General features: G+C 50.1%; 1 protein-coding gene across 1 annotated transcript in view; it reads left to right on the top strand.

Annotated features, from left to right (window-relative positions):
- Positions 1 to 200: 200 nt before the first annotated feature.
- The window catches only part of ARMC7 (armadillo repeat containing 7), an 18955-nt gene continuing 2150 nt past the window's right edge, over positions 201 to 17005 (top strand). Inside the window, exons 1-2 of the mRNA NM_001243806.2 lie at positions 201 to 618; positions 712 to 855. Coding sequence (NP_001230735.1) covers positions 528 to 618; positions 712 to 855 — 235 coding nt within the window. The 5' untranslated portion in view covers positions 201 to 527. The remainder of the gene's footprint in view (positions 619 to 711; positions 856 to 17005) is intronic.

Genomic DNA, 17005 nt, shown 5'->3' with positions numbered 1-17005 from the left:
CCGCGCTCCTCAGTGCTTCCACAACCTTCCAGGATCGCCGGCCAGGCGGATCGCCAGCCAGGCGGATCGCCCTCATCTGGAGCTGAGAAGCAGCAAGCGTTCCGCGCAAGCCCTCTAAGCTCTGCGAGGGCCCCGCCCCTCGCCCCCTTCGACCCGCCCCTTCCGCCCAGGGGCGGGACTAGGCGCGGCTTCTCCCGGAAATCCGGAACCTGGAAGAAAACCGAGCTCTGCCGGGCGCTGCTCCTGCTCCTCTCTTCCACAGCGGGCGGTTGTGTGCTTGTCTCCTGCGCCCGTCCTTAGATTTTCCACTCCTAACTCTTACGGAGTCCTGAATCCCCATCCCATTTCCCACACCCCAGTTTCAGCTGCAAATTACCGCAGAGCCTAAAGCCAGGAGAGGAGCCCGTTTCCCGCCCCAGTCCTCCCCTCCCCGGGCCGGTGGAGACCCGGGTAAGATTCTCGCCCCGCTTTCCGGCCTCACCTTCCACACACCTGCCGTTCCCTCGGGGGCCCTCCGCCGCCCGACCATGGCCCAGAAGCCGAAGGTAGACCCTCACGTCGGCCGGCTAGGATATCTTCAGGCGCTGGTCACGGAATTCCAGGAGACAGAGAGCCAAGGTGAGAGCGGCGGCGGGGGGAGCAGGGCGGGGGCAGGGGTCCGGCCACCGCCGCCGCCCCAGACCTGGTTCCAATGCTGCTTTTCCACTGCAGACGCCAAGGAGCAAGTACTGGCCAACCTCGCTAACTTCGCCTATGACCCCAGTAATTACCAGTATCTGCGGCAGCTGCAGGTCCTGGATTTATTCCTCGATTCACTGTCGGAAGAGAATGAAACCCTGGTGGAGTTTGCTATTGGTAAGGATGGGGTGCAACTCCTAGATGCCTGATGGGCTTTAATGAGGTCAGTGAGTTAGAAGTGAGTTTGGGAGAAAGGAATCTTAAGCAGTCCCTCAGCTGCGAAGCACTCATTCTGCGTGCCTGTCTGCGCTGCTTGCTTACAGGTGTGTGCATAAATGAGGAAATGGATTGAAGGCCGGTGCGGTCGGGAGGGGGGAGTGGAGTGCTCTTTTTAAACAGCTTTATCTTCATGTTTTAATATCCAGAGAAGTAGAGGTGACTTGGAATGGCTTATGCCTAGGACCTATCGAACTATTCGCTGGACAGGTATTATGGGGCATGTACTGTGTGATTAAGGTATTGTTCTAAATGCTGGGAAGATGGCAAGCAGGTTGGGGAAAAGGTCTTTGCCCTCGAGGAATTTACACTCTGGTAGAGGGAGACAGGTGTTTGAACAAAAGCTGAGGCTCTGAAGAAAATAAACAGGCTGATGAGGTGGAGCAAGGGGAGGTAGACACTCCTTTTGTTTTGGCCATCGTGGGAAGGCGGTCTCGGCAGAGGCACAGCATGGGCCCAGACCCTTAAGCGGGAGGAGGCAGAAGGAAAGGCTGATGTGGTGGGACTGTGGTGAATGAAGCTGAGAGAGGTACCAAATGAGGTCCAAGAGCTCGAGGCAGCTCCTGACTCAGAGCTAGGTGGTAGGAAAGAGTTTGTTGATTCTGAGGACAGACGTTCGTTGTTCAGCATGTATCTTTGTTTCGTTGTTGTTGTCTTTTTAGGGCATATGGTGGTTCCAGGCTAGGGGTCGAATCAGAGCTATAGCTCCCGGCCACAGCATCCAGCATCACAGGATCCGAGCCATATCTGTGACCCACACCACAGCTCCCTGCAACGTGGGATCCTCAACCCACTGATTGAGGTCAGGGATTGAACCGCGTCCTCATGGTTGCTAGTCAGGTTCGCTAACCGCTGAGCCATGAAGGGAACTCCCACGTGTATCTTTGAAGAAACATTTTTCTGTATAGTGAGAGGAATCTTATCAACGTAGATTATCACCAAATACCCAGTCATGCAAATTTCTTTATAGTTACCGGAAGGATGCAATTTTTTTTGCTTTGTTTAAACCAGAATGCACGCCAGGATCCACGCACTTAACGTGGTTGTTATGATCCTTAGCTCTCAACCTCTCTCTCTTTTTTTTTTTTCTTTCTTTCTTTCTTTTTGGCCGCCTCTTGGCATATGGGGTTCGCTGGCCAGGGATCGGATCTGAGCCACAGTTTCAACGTACACCGCAGCTGTGGTAGCACCCAATCCTTATCTCATTGTGCCAGGCTGGGGATTGAACCCACGTTTTAGTCCTCCAGAGATGCCACTGATCCTTCTGCACCACAGCCAGAACTCCTCTCTCTGTCTCTCCTTAAGCAAACTTTGTATTTTAGAAGAAGTGCAAAGATAGGGCAGAGTTTGCACGTGTGCCACCCGCAGTTGGTTACCTTATCGTTCACGTCTTCCATTCGTTTAAGATAGGTTTGTTACAGTTAATAAACCATTATTATTTACTCAAGGCCATAAGTTATTCACGTTTCCTTACTTTTTCCCTGATATCCTTTTACTGATCCAAGATTCCGCCCAGGACACTATAGTACGTGTCGTTGTCATGTCTCCTTCGGCTCCTCTGGGCTGAGCCACTCTCTGAGACTTTGCCCCATTTCAGAGGACCTTGGCAGTTTTCAGGAACACTGGTCAGGTATCTTGTAGCTTTTCCCCCAAGTGGGATTTCTGGTGTTTTTCTCACGATTAGACGGGGATGTGGGTTTGGGGGGGGAGAACGACCACAGAGGTAAAGGGTCCTTTTCATTTATATCAAGGGTGTATGCTGTCAACATGACTTAATTGTTTTTTTTTTTTTTTTTTTTTTTTTTGTCTTTTGAGGGCTGCACCTGAGACATATAGAAGTTCTCAGGCTAGGAATCAAATCAGAGCTACAGCTGCCGGCCTACACCACAGCCACGCCAGATCCAGCTGCATCTGCGGCCTACACCACAGCTCACGGCAGTGCTGGATCCTTAACCCACTGAACGAGGTCAGGGATTGAACCTGCATCCTCATGGACACTAGTCGGGCTCGTTAACTGCCGAGCCGTGATGGGAACTCCGACACTGCTTGTTGTATTATCGACATCCCTGTCGATAGCAACTCGGATCACCTGGCTGAAGGAGGCTGTGCCAGGTTTCTCCACTGTAACGCTGCTCTTTATCCCCCACCCCCAGCCTTTCCGTATTGTGCTCTTTGGGAGGGGGTAACGACATACCTAAGCGTCTGTCTCTTTTCATCACTAATTGACGTTTCTTCCTCCACCAATAATTGTGGAAGGATCCAGACCAACCCTGCAGAATGTCACAGCCTTGGAATTCTCTGGTTGCTTCTTTATGGTGTTAGTTCATTCATTCCTGTATCCCCTTTATTTCCCGTGACCTAGAAATTAGAATGAAAGCCTCGATGGAATCAAGTAAATCAAGTAACGAGGAGTTCCTGTTGTGGCGCAGTGGTTAACGAATCCGACTAGGAACCATGAGGTTTCGGGTTCGATCCCTGCCCTTGCTCAGTGGGTCAAGGTTCCAGCGTTGCCGTGAGCTGTGGTGTAGGTCGCAGTTGAGGTTCAGATCCTGCATTGCTGTGGCTCTGGCGTAGGCTGGCAGCTACAGCTCCAATTCGACCCCTAGCCCGGGAACCTCCATATGCCTCGGGAGTGGCTCAAGAAATGGCAAAAAGACACAAAACAAAACACCGAATCCTTAACCCACTGAGCAAGACCAGGGATCGAACCTGTCATCCTCATGGATGCTAGTCAGATTCATTCACTGCTGAGCCACGACGGGAACTCCACTCTTACCTTGAAAGACCATCCAGTTCTGCCTATAACCTATGGTATCTGGGACTCCTCCTCTTGGAACAGGCCTCGCACACATGCGTGGACATCCCAGCTATGTTCACAGCCCCACAAACACTTGCCCAGGGGCCAGTCATTGGACTTGGTGTGCACACCAACAGTGGGGTTCACTCCAGGGAGTCAGGATGCAGGAAAGAGGTCATGCAATTATGGGGGCAGGTTTAGGGCCTGGAGCGCAGGGGATGGGGGCAGGGGGATGGGCTTTGGGTGGGCTCCCTGGACTCTTCAGCCTGTGGAGAGGCCAAAGTGAGGCCCTCTAAAGCCGGGCTGGGGCAGGAGCCCAATTGCCCAGGTTTAAGAGTGGTGCTAGTTCATGTCTCTGCTCCTCTGGACAATTATCATGCTGAATGAATATCGTGAAAGGCTGGTTACTTTAAAATATTCTCCAGTTCTCTGGTGGCCTAGCAGGTTAAGGATCTGGTGTTGGTCACTGCTGTGGCTTGGGTTCAGTCCCTGGCCCAGGAGTTTCTGTATGCCATGGGTACAGACTAAATAAATAAACATTAAAGGAAATAGGAGTTCCTGTCGTGGCTCAGTGGTTAACAGATCCGACTAGGAACCATGAGGTTGCGGGTTCAATCCCTGCCCTTGCTCAGTGGGTTAAGGATCCAGCGTTGCCGTGAGCTGTCGTGTAGGTTGCAGGTGCAGCTCAGATCCCACACTGCTGTGGCTGTGGTGTAGGCTGGCGGCTACAGCTCCGATTCGACCCCTAGCCTGGGAACCTCCATGTGCCGTGGGAGCGGCCCAAGAAAATGGCAAAAAGACCAAAAAAAAAAAAAAAAAGAAAGAAAGAAAAACCATTTGGAGTTCCTGTTGTGGCTAAGCAGGTCAAGAACCCGGCATTGTCTCTGTGAGGATGTGGGTTCGATCCCTGGCCTCATTCAGTGGGTTAGGGATCTGGTGTTGCCGCAAGCTGCTGCATGGTTCACACATGTGGCTTGGATCCAGATCCGGTGTTGCCATGGCTATAGTGTTGGCCACAGCTGTAGCTCTGATCTGACCCGTGTAGTTTCCATTCGCCACAGGTGCGGCCCTTAAAAAAAAAAAAAAAGGAAAGCTATTCTCCAGCGTAAGGCCTCCATCCCTCCCTTCGTGGGCCTCTGCTCCACAGCTTCTGGCATCTGAGGGTTGACAGTGGCCCCTGCAGATGCCCGTGGCTAACCCTCTACCTGGGAGGGATAGAGCTCCTCCAACTCAAGCTTTTAACTCGAGAAAACCAGCAAAAAGAGCCGTCACCCAAAGACAGGGTTTTAGAGGATCCAGAAGCAGCTTTCCCAAGGCAGACGTGCTCTGAGATCCTGGCCCGCCGAGCTGGGAGCCTTGCCGGAGTCAGGGCAGAGCCTTGCTCCCCTGGGCAGCTTCCCAGAGTGGGTGGCCAACCCCTGGCCCAGGAGTCCACGGTCCCCACTTCTCCCCTTCGTGGCAGGTTCCTGTGGGTGAGTCCTGTCCCTTCTCTGAGCCTCCTTTGCTCAGCTGAGCCTTGCCAGCCTCGCAGGACTGTGGGGGAGCAGAAGCTTGTGCGCATGTCCCTGTCTCCTGGAAGTTACTTTTTAGAACTGTTAGTATCTTTATCACGGGTGTTACTTTTCACAGCCACTTTTTCCTTCTCTTTGTCTCCTCCCCAAGGTCCCCAATCCCAAGAGCAACCGCTTTCTCAGCACTGAATCCCTCCGTGGGATCTTCTGCAGATTAAATTTCTCCTCTATTTATTGTGCATCAACTTAAAAGGCAGGGCCCAGTGGTGCTTAGAAGCCTGTTTTGTTGCTGCTGGCGTTGGCTTTTCTGTTAAGGTCTGTGGTGATAAATGGAAAACACTGTTGGTGCTTATCCTGTGCTGCGCTTTGTAGCTTTGAATCTTTTACCTCTGATGGCAGGTCTGAGATTCTGATCTTCATGAGGTCAGAGGGCCTGGCTTATCTTTGTTATGTCTGGAATGCTTGGGCCTTTCGGTCTGGGGAAGAGACTAGGGGTGAAGGGAAGGCTCAGGCTACTGGCCATGACTTGGTGCTGCAGCCCTGAGTGGGGTTGCTTCTGGAATAACTGCTGGGTTAGATTGCCCATGGCCTTGACCTGGGGGCAGAACCAAAACCACTGTCGATTTGTTGGCAAGGAATAGAGTGAATGTGGCAGTTCCTTTGTGGCACAGCTTGTTAAAGATCCAGCGTTGTCACTGCTGTGGTGCGGGTTTGATTCCTAGTCTGGGAACTTCCACATGCTGTGGGTGCAGCAAAAAAAAAAAAAAAAAAAAAGTAATAGAGTGACTTTGGTAAGAGCTTTGAGGTCGGGCAGCCCTGGTTTCAAGTTCTCACTCCCCCACTTAACTCTGGGCGCGAGATTTCCCTTCTCCCACCAAGGCTCAGGTGGGGCAGGATCAGCATCTGCCTCACGGAGTTGCCAAGAGAATGAGATGAGATGAAGTGTCTGCAGCTGGCCCCTGGCTCGCCCGACCCCTTTGAGATAAACAGCGCGCTCCTCTCCCAGAGAGGTGGGGTGGAATGGGATGGTGTCTTAATCACCCATCTGCTCCAGGGAGTCTTGCCTTCTGGAAAAACATCATTGAATGGTAGGAAAAGGTATGGAAGTTGATCCCTGGCCTCGCAATGGGTGTCTGCGCGGTATTAGGGGGAAGGACCCCTGGCAGACAGGCGCTGGTCAGGCCAGAACTGCCATTGTTTGGGATGGGAAGTGGGTGGGTTATCAGGAACCAGATATAAAGCCAGGATCTCAGTAAATTTTCGAGTGAGTGAAAGAATTCAGAGGTCATGGCACAAGTGAATACTCTGGCATTAACTTAGGAATGTTGGCCTGAATCCCCAGTGGTTGATTCTGTGGCCTCCTTTCTGCTGTGTGTGCACACCTGCACTGTTCTAGATACTCTAGGGAGAGGTAAGGGAATCGGGAGGAGTTCCCATCGTGGCTCAGCGATAATGAACCCAACTAGTATCTATGAGGATGCAGGTTCGATCCCTGTCCTCGCTCAGTGGGTTAAGGATCTGACATTGCCGTGAGCTGTGGTTTTGTAGGTTGTAGACGCAGCTCAGACCTCGCGTGGCTGTGGTGGTGGCTGTGGTGTAAGCTGGCAGCTGTAGCTCTTGATTCCACCCCTATGGTTAACGAATCCAACTAGGAACCATGAGGTTGCGGGTTCAATCCCTGCCCTCACTCAGTTAGATTAAGGATCAGGCGTTGCCGTGAGCTGTGGTGTATGTTGCAGTCGCATCTCAGATCCAGAGTTGCTGTGGCTCTGGCATAGGCCGGTGGCTACAGTTCCGATTCGACCCCTAGCCTGGGAACCTCCATATGCCGCAGGAAGCAGCCCTAGAAAAGACCAAAAAAAAAAAAAGAACCAGGAGGTAATTCTGTGCTTTCATGAGAAACAGACTGAATTCATAACATATCACAAAGTACTTGGCAGTTTTGTTACCAAAACAGTTCAAGGAGTTCCCGTCGTGGTGCAGTGGTTAACGAATATGATTAGGAACCATGAGGTTTTGGGTTTGGTCCCTGGCCTTGCTCAGTGGGTTGAGGACCTGGCGTTGCTGTGAGCTGTGTGTAGGTCGCAGACTCGACTTGGATCTGGCATTGCTGTGGCTGTGGCATAAGCCAGCGTCTACAGCTCCGATTCGACCCCTAGCCTGGGAACCTCCATATGCTGTGGGATCAGCCCTAGAAAAGGCAAAAAGGCAAAAAAAAAAAAAACCCTGAAAAACAAAAAAAACCATTTCAAGTAGGTGATCCCCAACAGTTCAGGTTAAATGGCCTTCCTGGGTTCTATTTCCTGCAATACTTGTAGCTGCCACCAGATGGTGGTGGTGTACAGAAAAAGGCTGGTAGATGACTCCTGAGCCGCCTCTTTTTGGAAAATAGTATTTTGTAAAATTGAAGTTAGGCATGCCCGGTGACCCAGCAGTGACATTCATCCAGACAGATATGCAGAAATGCCACTAACAGCATTGTCAGTAACATTCCAATTGGAAACAGCCAGCAGTGGAATGAATAACCACGTTGTGGATATTTACACTACTTAGCAAGGCAAATGAACCATCTACAGGGAGGTTCCTACCTCTCCATATGCCTCCGATAATCTTACAAACATCATGTTAAGCAAATGATGCTGGACACATAATAATATGTATGGTGTGATTCCATTTCTATAAAGTCCAAAAAGAGGCAGAACTGAATTCTAGTATTTACAGGGGGCTGTGGGTGGTAAAAAGTTCTTTTTATTAAAAAACTTGGGAGTTCTCATCGCAGTGCAGCGGAAACGAATCCGACTAGGAACCATGAGGTTGTGAGTTTGATCCCTGGCCTCGCTCAGTGGGTTAAGGATCCAGCGTTGCCGTGAGCTGTGGTGTAGTTCGTAGACACCACTCGGATCTGGCATTGCTGTGGCTGAGGTGTAGGCCGGCAGCTACAGCTCCGATTGGACCCCTAGCCTGGAAACCTCCATATGCCGTGGGTTCGGCCCTAAAAAGCAAAACAAAACAAAACAAAACAAAAACTTGAAAGGACTTGCTTATTGATTTAAAATTATTAAATTGTTACCAGTCAGGAAGGTGTTGACCTCTGCAGCGGGGAGAGAATTGAATCAGGAAGGAAGAGGCAGAGGCTTCCGGGCTGCTGACAGCGTTTCAGACCTTGACCTCAGTGCTGCTTACGAGAGCGTTTGCTTCCCCTGCCTGGATGTGCCAGCCATTTCTGTGTGTGTCGGTTGCAGGTACTCCCAGGGCCAGCTTCTGCAGCTGTAAACAGATGCATGCTTGGTCCACATCTGTGTGCCGGGGTTGGGGGAGGGGTCTTACCTCATTTCCTTCTTTCTGCCCCAAGAGATAGAGGCCTAAAGAGATGGAGTCGCTTGCTGCACTCACCTAGGTCCTCAGGGGCACCCCAGGGCTTCCAGCCGGATGTACCCGCCGCAGAGCCCTCACTCCATCCTCTGTGCTCTGGGGTTCCCCTGTACCTCCTCCTTTCACTGGTCATTCTGGGCCCTGGGGTCACACATCTTTCTGTTTAAAAAGAAATTCCTCAGCCATCCGCCTGTGGCAGGAGTCCCCTTATAGGAAAGGGCGGAGTCAAGGTTCTCAGCCCGCTGCTGGCTTCCACTCTAGCTCAGAAGGCTGGCTCCAGGCACCTCCGCCGTCTCCCCACCCCCGACCTGCAGAGACCAGTCCCTCTTCCTCTTGGTTCTAGACAGAGGCAAGTGTGCCTGCGTGTTTTATTAATTTATGTGAATACGTGATTGATTGACATCGTACAGAAGTCCCTCTGTGGATTTCCTAGAGGTAACTACTGTCACTAGTTTCTTGTGTATCCTCCAGAGAGATTTTCAGGATTTACAATATGCGTATATTTATATGTATACTGTGTGTGCCTTTCTGCATGTCCTGTATGTGTTGTATACTTTATTTGTATTCTGCCCCCACCCCTTTTTTTTTTTTTTTTTGGCCTCGTAGGAGGTATATGGCAGTTCCTGGGCCAGGGATCAAATGGACAACACCTGGTCCTTAACCCCCAATGCCACAAGGGAACTCCCTGCCCCCCCTCTGAATTTGGCACCATGTCTTGGCAGAGCTGCAGTATCAGCTCATAAAGGAAGAGCTGCCTCATTCTTTGGAAAGGCTGCATGATGTCCGAGGAGGGAAGGGACCGGGTGAAGCCAGCCCCCGAGGATGGCCATTTAGGTTGTTTCCCTTCTGTGCTCGCGAGCAGTGCTGAGTGACACCCTTACTTGTACGTCTTTTCTCACTCATGGGAGTACACCTGTAGCATCAAATTCTAGAATGAAATACAGGTCCGAAGAGTGAAAAGCCATGCTTTTTTTTTTTCCTTTTATTTATTTTTTTACATTATACAAAACCGGACTACAGTGTATTTTCAGAGAAGTCACTTCCACTCCCATGTCTTCCACTCTAGGCCCACCGCTGAAATGGAACAAGCAAACGGGAGCATTTACCCGTTTCTCAATCCGCCCCCCACCTTCTTACACCTAATAGGAGCTTTCTCTGTATGCCATTCTGTCCCTCAAATTTCAGTCCTGAAATTTCAGAGAGAACCATTTTCAAGATACTAAAAAAAAGAGAGTCCCAAACAAAGATTTTGATCTGGCATTGACCGTGGCCAGCCCAGTACCCCTCTGAGGTGGGCAGGTCCTTGGAGGATAAGTCTTGAGCCTCTGTCTCCGAGGACTTGCCCAGCCCTGCGAGGCGCCAGGTGCTGGCTAAGCACTTGTCAGCATGACTTAACTTAATCCCTGGGACAATGCTTAGACCCTCCTGTCCCTTCTGGCATGATGCCCTATGTGCTGTGTGACCTGCAGTCACCTCCCTGACCTCTCTGAGCCGCCAGCTTTCTCATCCCAGGCTGCGTTGGCGGTTTTTTCTTTTGCATCTCCCCGGGTGTTTCTGTGGCTTCTGCGTCTGGAAGGGCCCTGCCTTTGCCTCTCGTTCTCTTTCTCTCGGTCTTGCCTGGTTTATGCAAAACATGTTCACCCGCCAGTCAGAACTTGTTCTCCCTTTCGTTTGGTAACCAGTTGTTAAATTGCAGCATGATCAGCATCCAGTGAAATGCACATAGCTTAGGTGTCAGTTTGATGAATTTTTAAACTCATTAAGGTGTACATACGTATATGTAACCAGCACTTAAGATAAAGAATATTTCTGGGAGTGGTTAGGATTTGGCACTTTTGCCATCGTGGCCAGGGTTCAATCCCAGGTCTGGGAACCGAGAGCGCACATCAAGCCGCCGCATACTGTGGCAAACAACATGGACCAAAACCAGAATCGTTCCCTCTCCCCCAGGAGGTCACGCCCTCTGCCAGTTGGTGGCTTCCACCTCACAGTAATTACTGTTCTAACCTCTATCCCCATGGATTAGTTCTGCCTCTACTTGAACTTCGTATAAATAGAATCCTACAGGATATACTCTTGTGTCTGGTTGCTTTCTTTCAACATGGTTTTGAGACGCATCCAAATTGCTGCAGTATCGGGGAGTTCCCGTCGTGGCTTAGTGGTTAACAAATCCCACAAGGAACCATGAGGTTTCAGGTTCGATCCCTGGCCTCGCTCAGTGGGTTAAGCATCCGGCCATTGCCATTAGCTGTGGTGTAGGTTGCAGACGCGGCTCAGATCCCGCGTTGCTGTGGCTGTGGTGTAGGCCGGCGGCTACAGCTCCGATTCGACCCCTAGCCTGGGAACCTCCATATGCTGTGGGAGCGGCCCAAGAAAATGACAAAAAAGACAAAAAAAAATGCTGCACCATCAGTAGTTCTTGTCTTTGTATGAACATTGCCACAACTTGTTATCTAATCACCTGTTGATGGAGATTTGAGTTGTTTTTAGTTTGGAGGCTTTGTGAGTAAAGCTGTCATAATTTTGATACAAGTCTTCTTGTACAGTATGTACTCATTTTTCTCAGATAGCTTTGGATTAGGAGTGAACGTGCTAGAGTTCCGGTTGTGGCTCAGAGGGTTAAGAACCCGACATAGTATCCATGAGGATGTGGGTTCGCTCCCTGGCCTTGCCCAGTGCGTTAAGGATCTGGCATTGCCACAAGCTGCAGCACAGGGCACAGATGCAGGTCAGATCCATTGCTGTGGCGGTGGTGTAGGCTAGCAGCTGCAGCTCCAATTTGACCCCTAGCCTGGGAACCTCCATATGCCGCAGGTGTGGCCCTATAAAAGAAAATTGAAAAAAAAAAAAAAAAAAGGAGTGGAATTGCTGAGTCGTGGGGTAGATAATGTGCTTACCTTTTGCGGGGAGGGAGGCTGTGCCCACGGCATGCAGAAGTTGCCAGGACATGGACTGAATCCAAGCCACAGCAGTGGCCCAGGCCATTGCAGTGACAATGCTGGATCCCTAACCCACTGTGCCACAAGAGAACTCCACGTTGAACTTTATTAGAAGCTGCCAAATCGCTTTCCTGCATAACTACGCCACTGTGCACTCCTCACCACCAGCATGAGTTCCAGTAGCTCCACCTCTAGCCAGCACCTACTGTTGTATTTTTGTTTCTTTCTTTTAGCCATTATGATGGGTATGTAGTAACCTCTTATCGTGGTTTTAATTTTTGTTTCTCTACTAAGGAATGTTGAGCATGTGTTCATATATTGGCCCTGTTGTGCAGAGTTTATCCAAGGTGCAGGCTTATTGCAGTTTTGAGCCCCGACCCACAACGGTGGGTTAAGGATCCAGCATTGCTGCAGCTGTGGCATAGGTTGCAGTTGCAGCTCAGATTTGATCCCTGGCCTGAAAACTTCCATATGCCACAGGTATACCTGAAAAAGGGGGGAGAAAAAAAAAAAAAGAACATCCAAGTCTTTTACTCATTTTCTTTTTATTGTTTATTTCTCCGTTTTTTTTTTTTTTTGTTTTTGTTTTTAGGGCTGCACCCGTGGCATATGGAAGTTTCCAGGCTAGGGGTTAAAATCAGAGCTGCAGCTGCCGGCCTACACCACAGCCATAGCAATGCAGGATCTGAATCCCATCTGTGACCTAAACCACAGCTCACGGCAACACCAGATCCTTAACCACTGAGCAGAGCCAGGGATTGAACCCTAATCGGGTTCGTTTCCGCTGAGCCGCAACAGGGACTCCTATTCATCTTTTACTGATCTGCAGGAGTTCCTTATATATTTTGGATATGAGTCCTCTGTCAGCTGTGAACATTTTCTTTGCTTTTTTACTTTTTTTGGTGGTGTGATTTGGTAAGTTGTTGTTCTTTCTGAGAGAAATTTTTTAAAGAGAATAGCTTGGCGTTCCTGCTGTGGTGCAGCGGGTTAAGGACCCAGCATTGTCTCTGCGGTGACGCAGGTTTGATCCCCAGCCCAGCACAGTGGGTTAAGGATCCAGTGTTTTCGTGAGCTTCGATGTAGGTCGCAGACATGGCTTGGATCCCAAGTTGCTGTGGTGTAGGCTGGCAGCTGCAGCTGTTTCAACCCCTGGCTTGGGAATTTCCATATGCCATAGGTTTAGCCCTTAAAAAAAAAAAATTAAAAAAAAAAGAATAAAGAAAATAAAAATTAGCTATAGGAGTTCCCATCGTGGCGCAGTGGTAAACAAATCCGATTAGGAACCATGAGCTTGTGGGTTCGATCCCTGGCCTTGCTCAGTGGGTTAAGGATCCAGCATTGCCGTGAGCTGTGGTGTGGGTTGCAGACGTGGCTCAGATCCTGCATCGATGTGGCTCTGGCGTAGGCCGGTGACTACAGCTCCGATTTGACCCCTAGCCTGGGAATCTCCATATGCCACAGGAAGCGGGCCTAGAAAAGACAAAAAAAAAAAAAAAATTTCCTATAGTGTTACTGCACAGAGATAACCAACTATTAGTACCATTTTGGTGTGTTTCCAGTCTGTCTGTCTCTCTCTTTTTTTTTTTTTTTTTCCTTTTTTGGCCACCCCATGGCATATGGAAGTTCCTGGACCAGGGATTGAATATGAGCCACATCTGCAGCTTTAACCCACTGCACTGGGTTAGGAATCAAAGCTGTGCCTCCACAGAGACCCGAGCTGCTGCAGTTGGGATCTTAACCCACCGTGCCACGGCGGGAACTCCTTTCTTTCATATTCTTTTCTATTATGGTTTATTACAGGTTATTGACTATAGTTCCCTGTGCTATATGTAGTAGGACTTCGTTGTTTTGGATTTTTTTTTTTTTTTTTTTTTATGGCCACACTTGCGGCATAAGGAAGTTCTCAGACTAGGGGTGGAATCGGGGCTGCAGCTGCCGGCCTACGACACAGCAACACCAGATCCGAGCCGCATCTGAGACCTATCCCGCTGCTTGTGGCAATGAAAGATCCTTAACCCATTGAGCAAGGCCAGGGATCGAAGCCACATCCTCATGGATATTATGTTGGATTCTTAATGCGCTGAGCCATAGCAGGAACTCTTGGATGTATTTTTTTAATTGCAGTTTTATTAAACAATTTGTCCTTTTTTTCTCTTCCTTATTTTTCTTTGTCCTTTTTTTCTTCTTAACCTTATATTGCGGGCATTTTCCTCTAAATGTGCTTTGAGAACATGATTTTTAGAACTGTATAGGTTTTCATTATACAAATGTACTGTAATTTATTTGATCACTGTGCTGCTGTTGAGCTTTATTTAGGAAGTGTCCAGGTGTTCTGTTGCTTTTTCGACAGCCCTCGTTAGTTTTTCAGGGTAGGTCCACAGAGGTGGCTCAGGAGAGTACAAAGCAGCTGTGGCGTCTCTTCAGCTGCTCGTGGTTCCTCTGGGTCCATCTTGGGTGCTCTTGCTCAGCCGTTTACCCCCCGAGGCACTTCTCTTTGCAGGCTTGCCGCTGAGGGTGGCTGCCAGCAAGCCAGAGGGGCTAAAGGAGTTCCCCAGCCTCCTATAGGGGTGCTCTTGGGTGGAGGGGGCGCAGGTGGGTGAGCTCTGGCAGGCACCTGATCCATCCTTGGAGGCTTCCTAGGCCTGCAAACGGGGAGCAGAGGGTGCTGGCTGTCCTGAGGCCACCTTTTGCCCCCATTCTCTAGCAGATGCCACCTGATTGTCCTCTGACCTGTGGCAGTGCCTTGCCCAGGCATACCTGGGTGGGGTGGCAACTCACCAGCCAGAGAATGACTCAGGCTTTACCTTATCACACTTGACAGCAGAGGTAAGTCGTCCCCCCCACCCCACCCCTGAGTTGAGTGTCTGCAGTGTGGGTAGGAGGCTGGTTGTCCACTCTCAGCTCAGAAGAGATGGTGTCAAGTGTTGTAAGGAGCCATTGTGCTTCCACTTGTCCTTGTTCCTGGCTGAGCCTGGCATCTGTCCCTGGTAGGATTAGTGTCCTCCTGGCTTCAGAGGCACACCCTTTCCCAGAGAGGGAGTGGCAGAAGGCGCCCATGTTCTGGAACTTTGGGCAAGTTACTCAATAGCCTCAGCTTCTTTTCCTGAAATGGAGTCAATCGTGGGGTGCAGTCATGTCCCCAGCATGTGTTCGGTGAGAATCCACAGTTGCAGCCTTCTGGGATACACAAGTAAATCACTGCCATGTCACACCCAGAGATGGGGACAGACAGCAAGTAAAGGTAGTCGGCCGAATGCCCCCAGCTTGTGCTGAGGGCTCCACTGGGGTGAACGCATGTTGAGTTGGAGCTTGGTGGGAAGCCCCCTGAGTGTCCCACCAGGAAGGGCCTCTCCATCAGTGCCTTGTGTCCCTCTCCTGCTGCTCATCTTCCTCTGACTCCAGGAACACCACTCAGCCCCTTCTGTCCCTCAGAGGTGCCCTGTCTGAGATCCCAAAACCAGAGAAGTCCAAGGAGGGCAGGTCTCAGGGAGCTAGCCCATCCAGCCCCCCAGCCCTCTGCAGGGCCACCCTTTCCCCCTGCTCACTGCTTTCAAATCCTTGCAACAGATATTTGCAGAGCGTCCCCTGTGCCTGGCACCGTGGACAAGGTGGGAATAAGGCAGCGTAGGTCTCAGCCTCAGGGCATGTACCTTCTGTTGGGACTCAGCAGGCAGTAAGCAGGAAAAATCCACGTAAGTGATTTCTCAAAGTCCTAAGCACATGAAGAAAATGAAACAGCGTGATGAGGGAAGTGCCTGGATGTGGCAGGGAGTGGCTGACCGGGGTATTCCAGGGAAACCTCACTGGGCAAGGAGCAGGGAAGTGCTGGTTACCAGTAAGAGGGTGGCACCAAATGAAAGTCCTGGAGGGGAGTTTGGATTTTATTCCAAATGCAGTGAGAAGTCCCTGGAGGCTGACTGGATAAAACCTTTATAAATGTCTCCCTACAGCAGGACTCTAACTGACCCAGGTACCGCTAGGGAGGGGGGCTGTGCCTGGAGGAGGAGGAATGTTTTTTGCCAGGCCTGGCCCCCACCTCCCAGCACCTGCCCCCTCTTGCTGGGAAGGATGCCCTAGAAGGGTTCGAGCCCTCCCTCTGCTTGTTTCTCTGGAGATGCAGGGGAAGCGGGTGGGCTGGAACTCACTCCTGATTGGACCCTCAGGACTGCTCGGCCATGTTATGCAAATGAGCGAGAAGCCCTTTCCGGGCTTGGAGTAGGAACTAAGGCTGGGGATGCCCTGGTGGCAGGAAGCTCAGGCAGGACCCACGGAAGTCAGCTTCCCACGTGGAGTAAGAGAATGGGGAGGGCCGCCACACTACCTGAGCAGAACCACGAGTGTCTCTTCTCTCTCTGGCCTTTTCTTTTGTCCCCAGAATCCTACTATCAGTGATGTGGGAATGATGCTGAAATGTTCTAACCCCTTAATAAAGTATGTAGCTAGTAAATGATGCCATGCCTGTAGATTCGTTGGCATGGAGAGTCGTTCACAGTGCCTTGTTAAATGAAAGGAGCTGGCTTACGCAACAGTAAGGAGAGGATTACATTTTCCATTAAATGTTTAAATGTAGTTACACATTTAAGTTGGTGGGATGAAAAGCAAATGTTGAATGTCTGGGTGGTGAACTTAAGATAGTTTGTTTTGGCTTCTGATATTTTCAACAGCGTTATTGAGCTATAATTAATATATAATAAACTACATATTTAAAGGGTACAGTTTGGGGAGTTCCCGTCATGGCACAGCGGAAATGAATCCGACTAGGAACCACAAGGTTGTAGGTTCGATCCCTGGCCTCGCTCAGTGGGTTAAGGATCCGGCATTGCCGTGAACTGTGGTGTAGGTCACAGGTGCGGCTCGGATCTGGCATTGCTGTGGCTCTGGCGTAAGCCAGCAGCAACAGCTCTAATTAAACCCCTAGCCTAGGGACTTCCATATGCCGCAGGTGCGGCCCTACAAGCGATAAAAGACAAACCAAAAAGAAAAGGTAGTTTGAATGTTTGTTTGTTTTTTCTCTTTTTTGCCACACCTTGACATAGGGAGTTCCCAGGCAGGGATCAGATCCTGTCTGCAGTTGCAACCTATGTTACACTGTGGCAATGCCGGATCCTTAACTCACTGTGCTAGGCTGAGAATTGATTGATTAACTCACTGTCCCAGTCTGCAGAGATGCTGCTGATCCCATTATGCCACAGTGGGAACTCCCAATTTGATAAGTTTTGACATAAATATACACCCGTGACACCATCACCTTACCTATATTTATTTCTTAATTCTTGTAAAGTGATGATATATTGTGGGATTTTTTAAAAAATTTTTTTACTTTTGGAGTTCCCGTCGTGACGCAGGGGTTAACGAATCTGACTAGGAACCATGAGGTTGCGGGTTCGGTCCCTGGCCTTGCTCAGTGGGTTAACGACCCGGCGTTGCCATGA

This window comes from Sus scrofa, chromosome 12 (assembly GCF_054392235.1).
Source record: "Sus scrofa isolate SSC_HxYL_T2T_F1_AM1 chromosome 12, Sscrofa_HxYL_maternal_Yorkshire_Landrace_v2.0, whole genome shotgun sequence".
Taxonomy (NCBI): Eukaryota; Metazoa; Chordata; class Mammalia; order Artiodactyla; family Suidae; genus Sus; species Sus scrofa.
The sequence above is the reverse complement of the archived record's forward strand: the minus strand, read 5'-3'. Positions and strand labels throughout refer to the sequence as shown.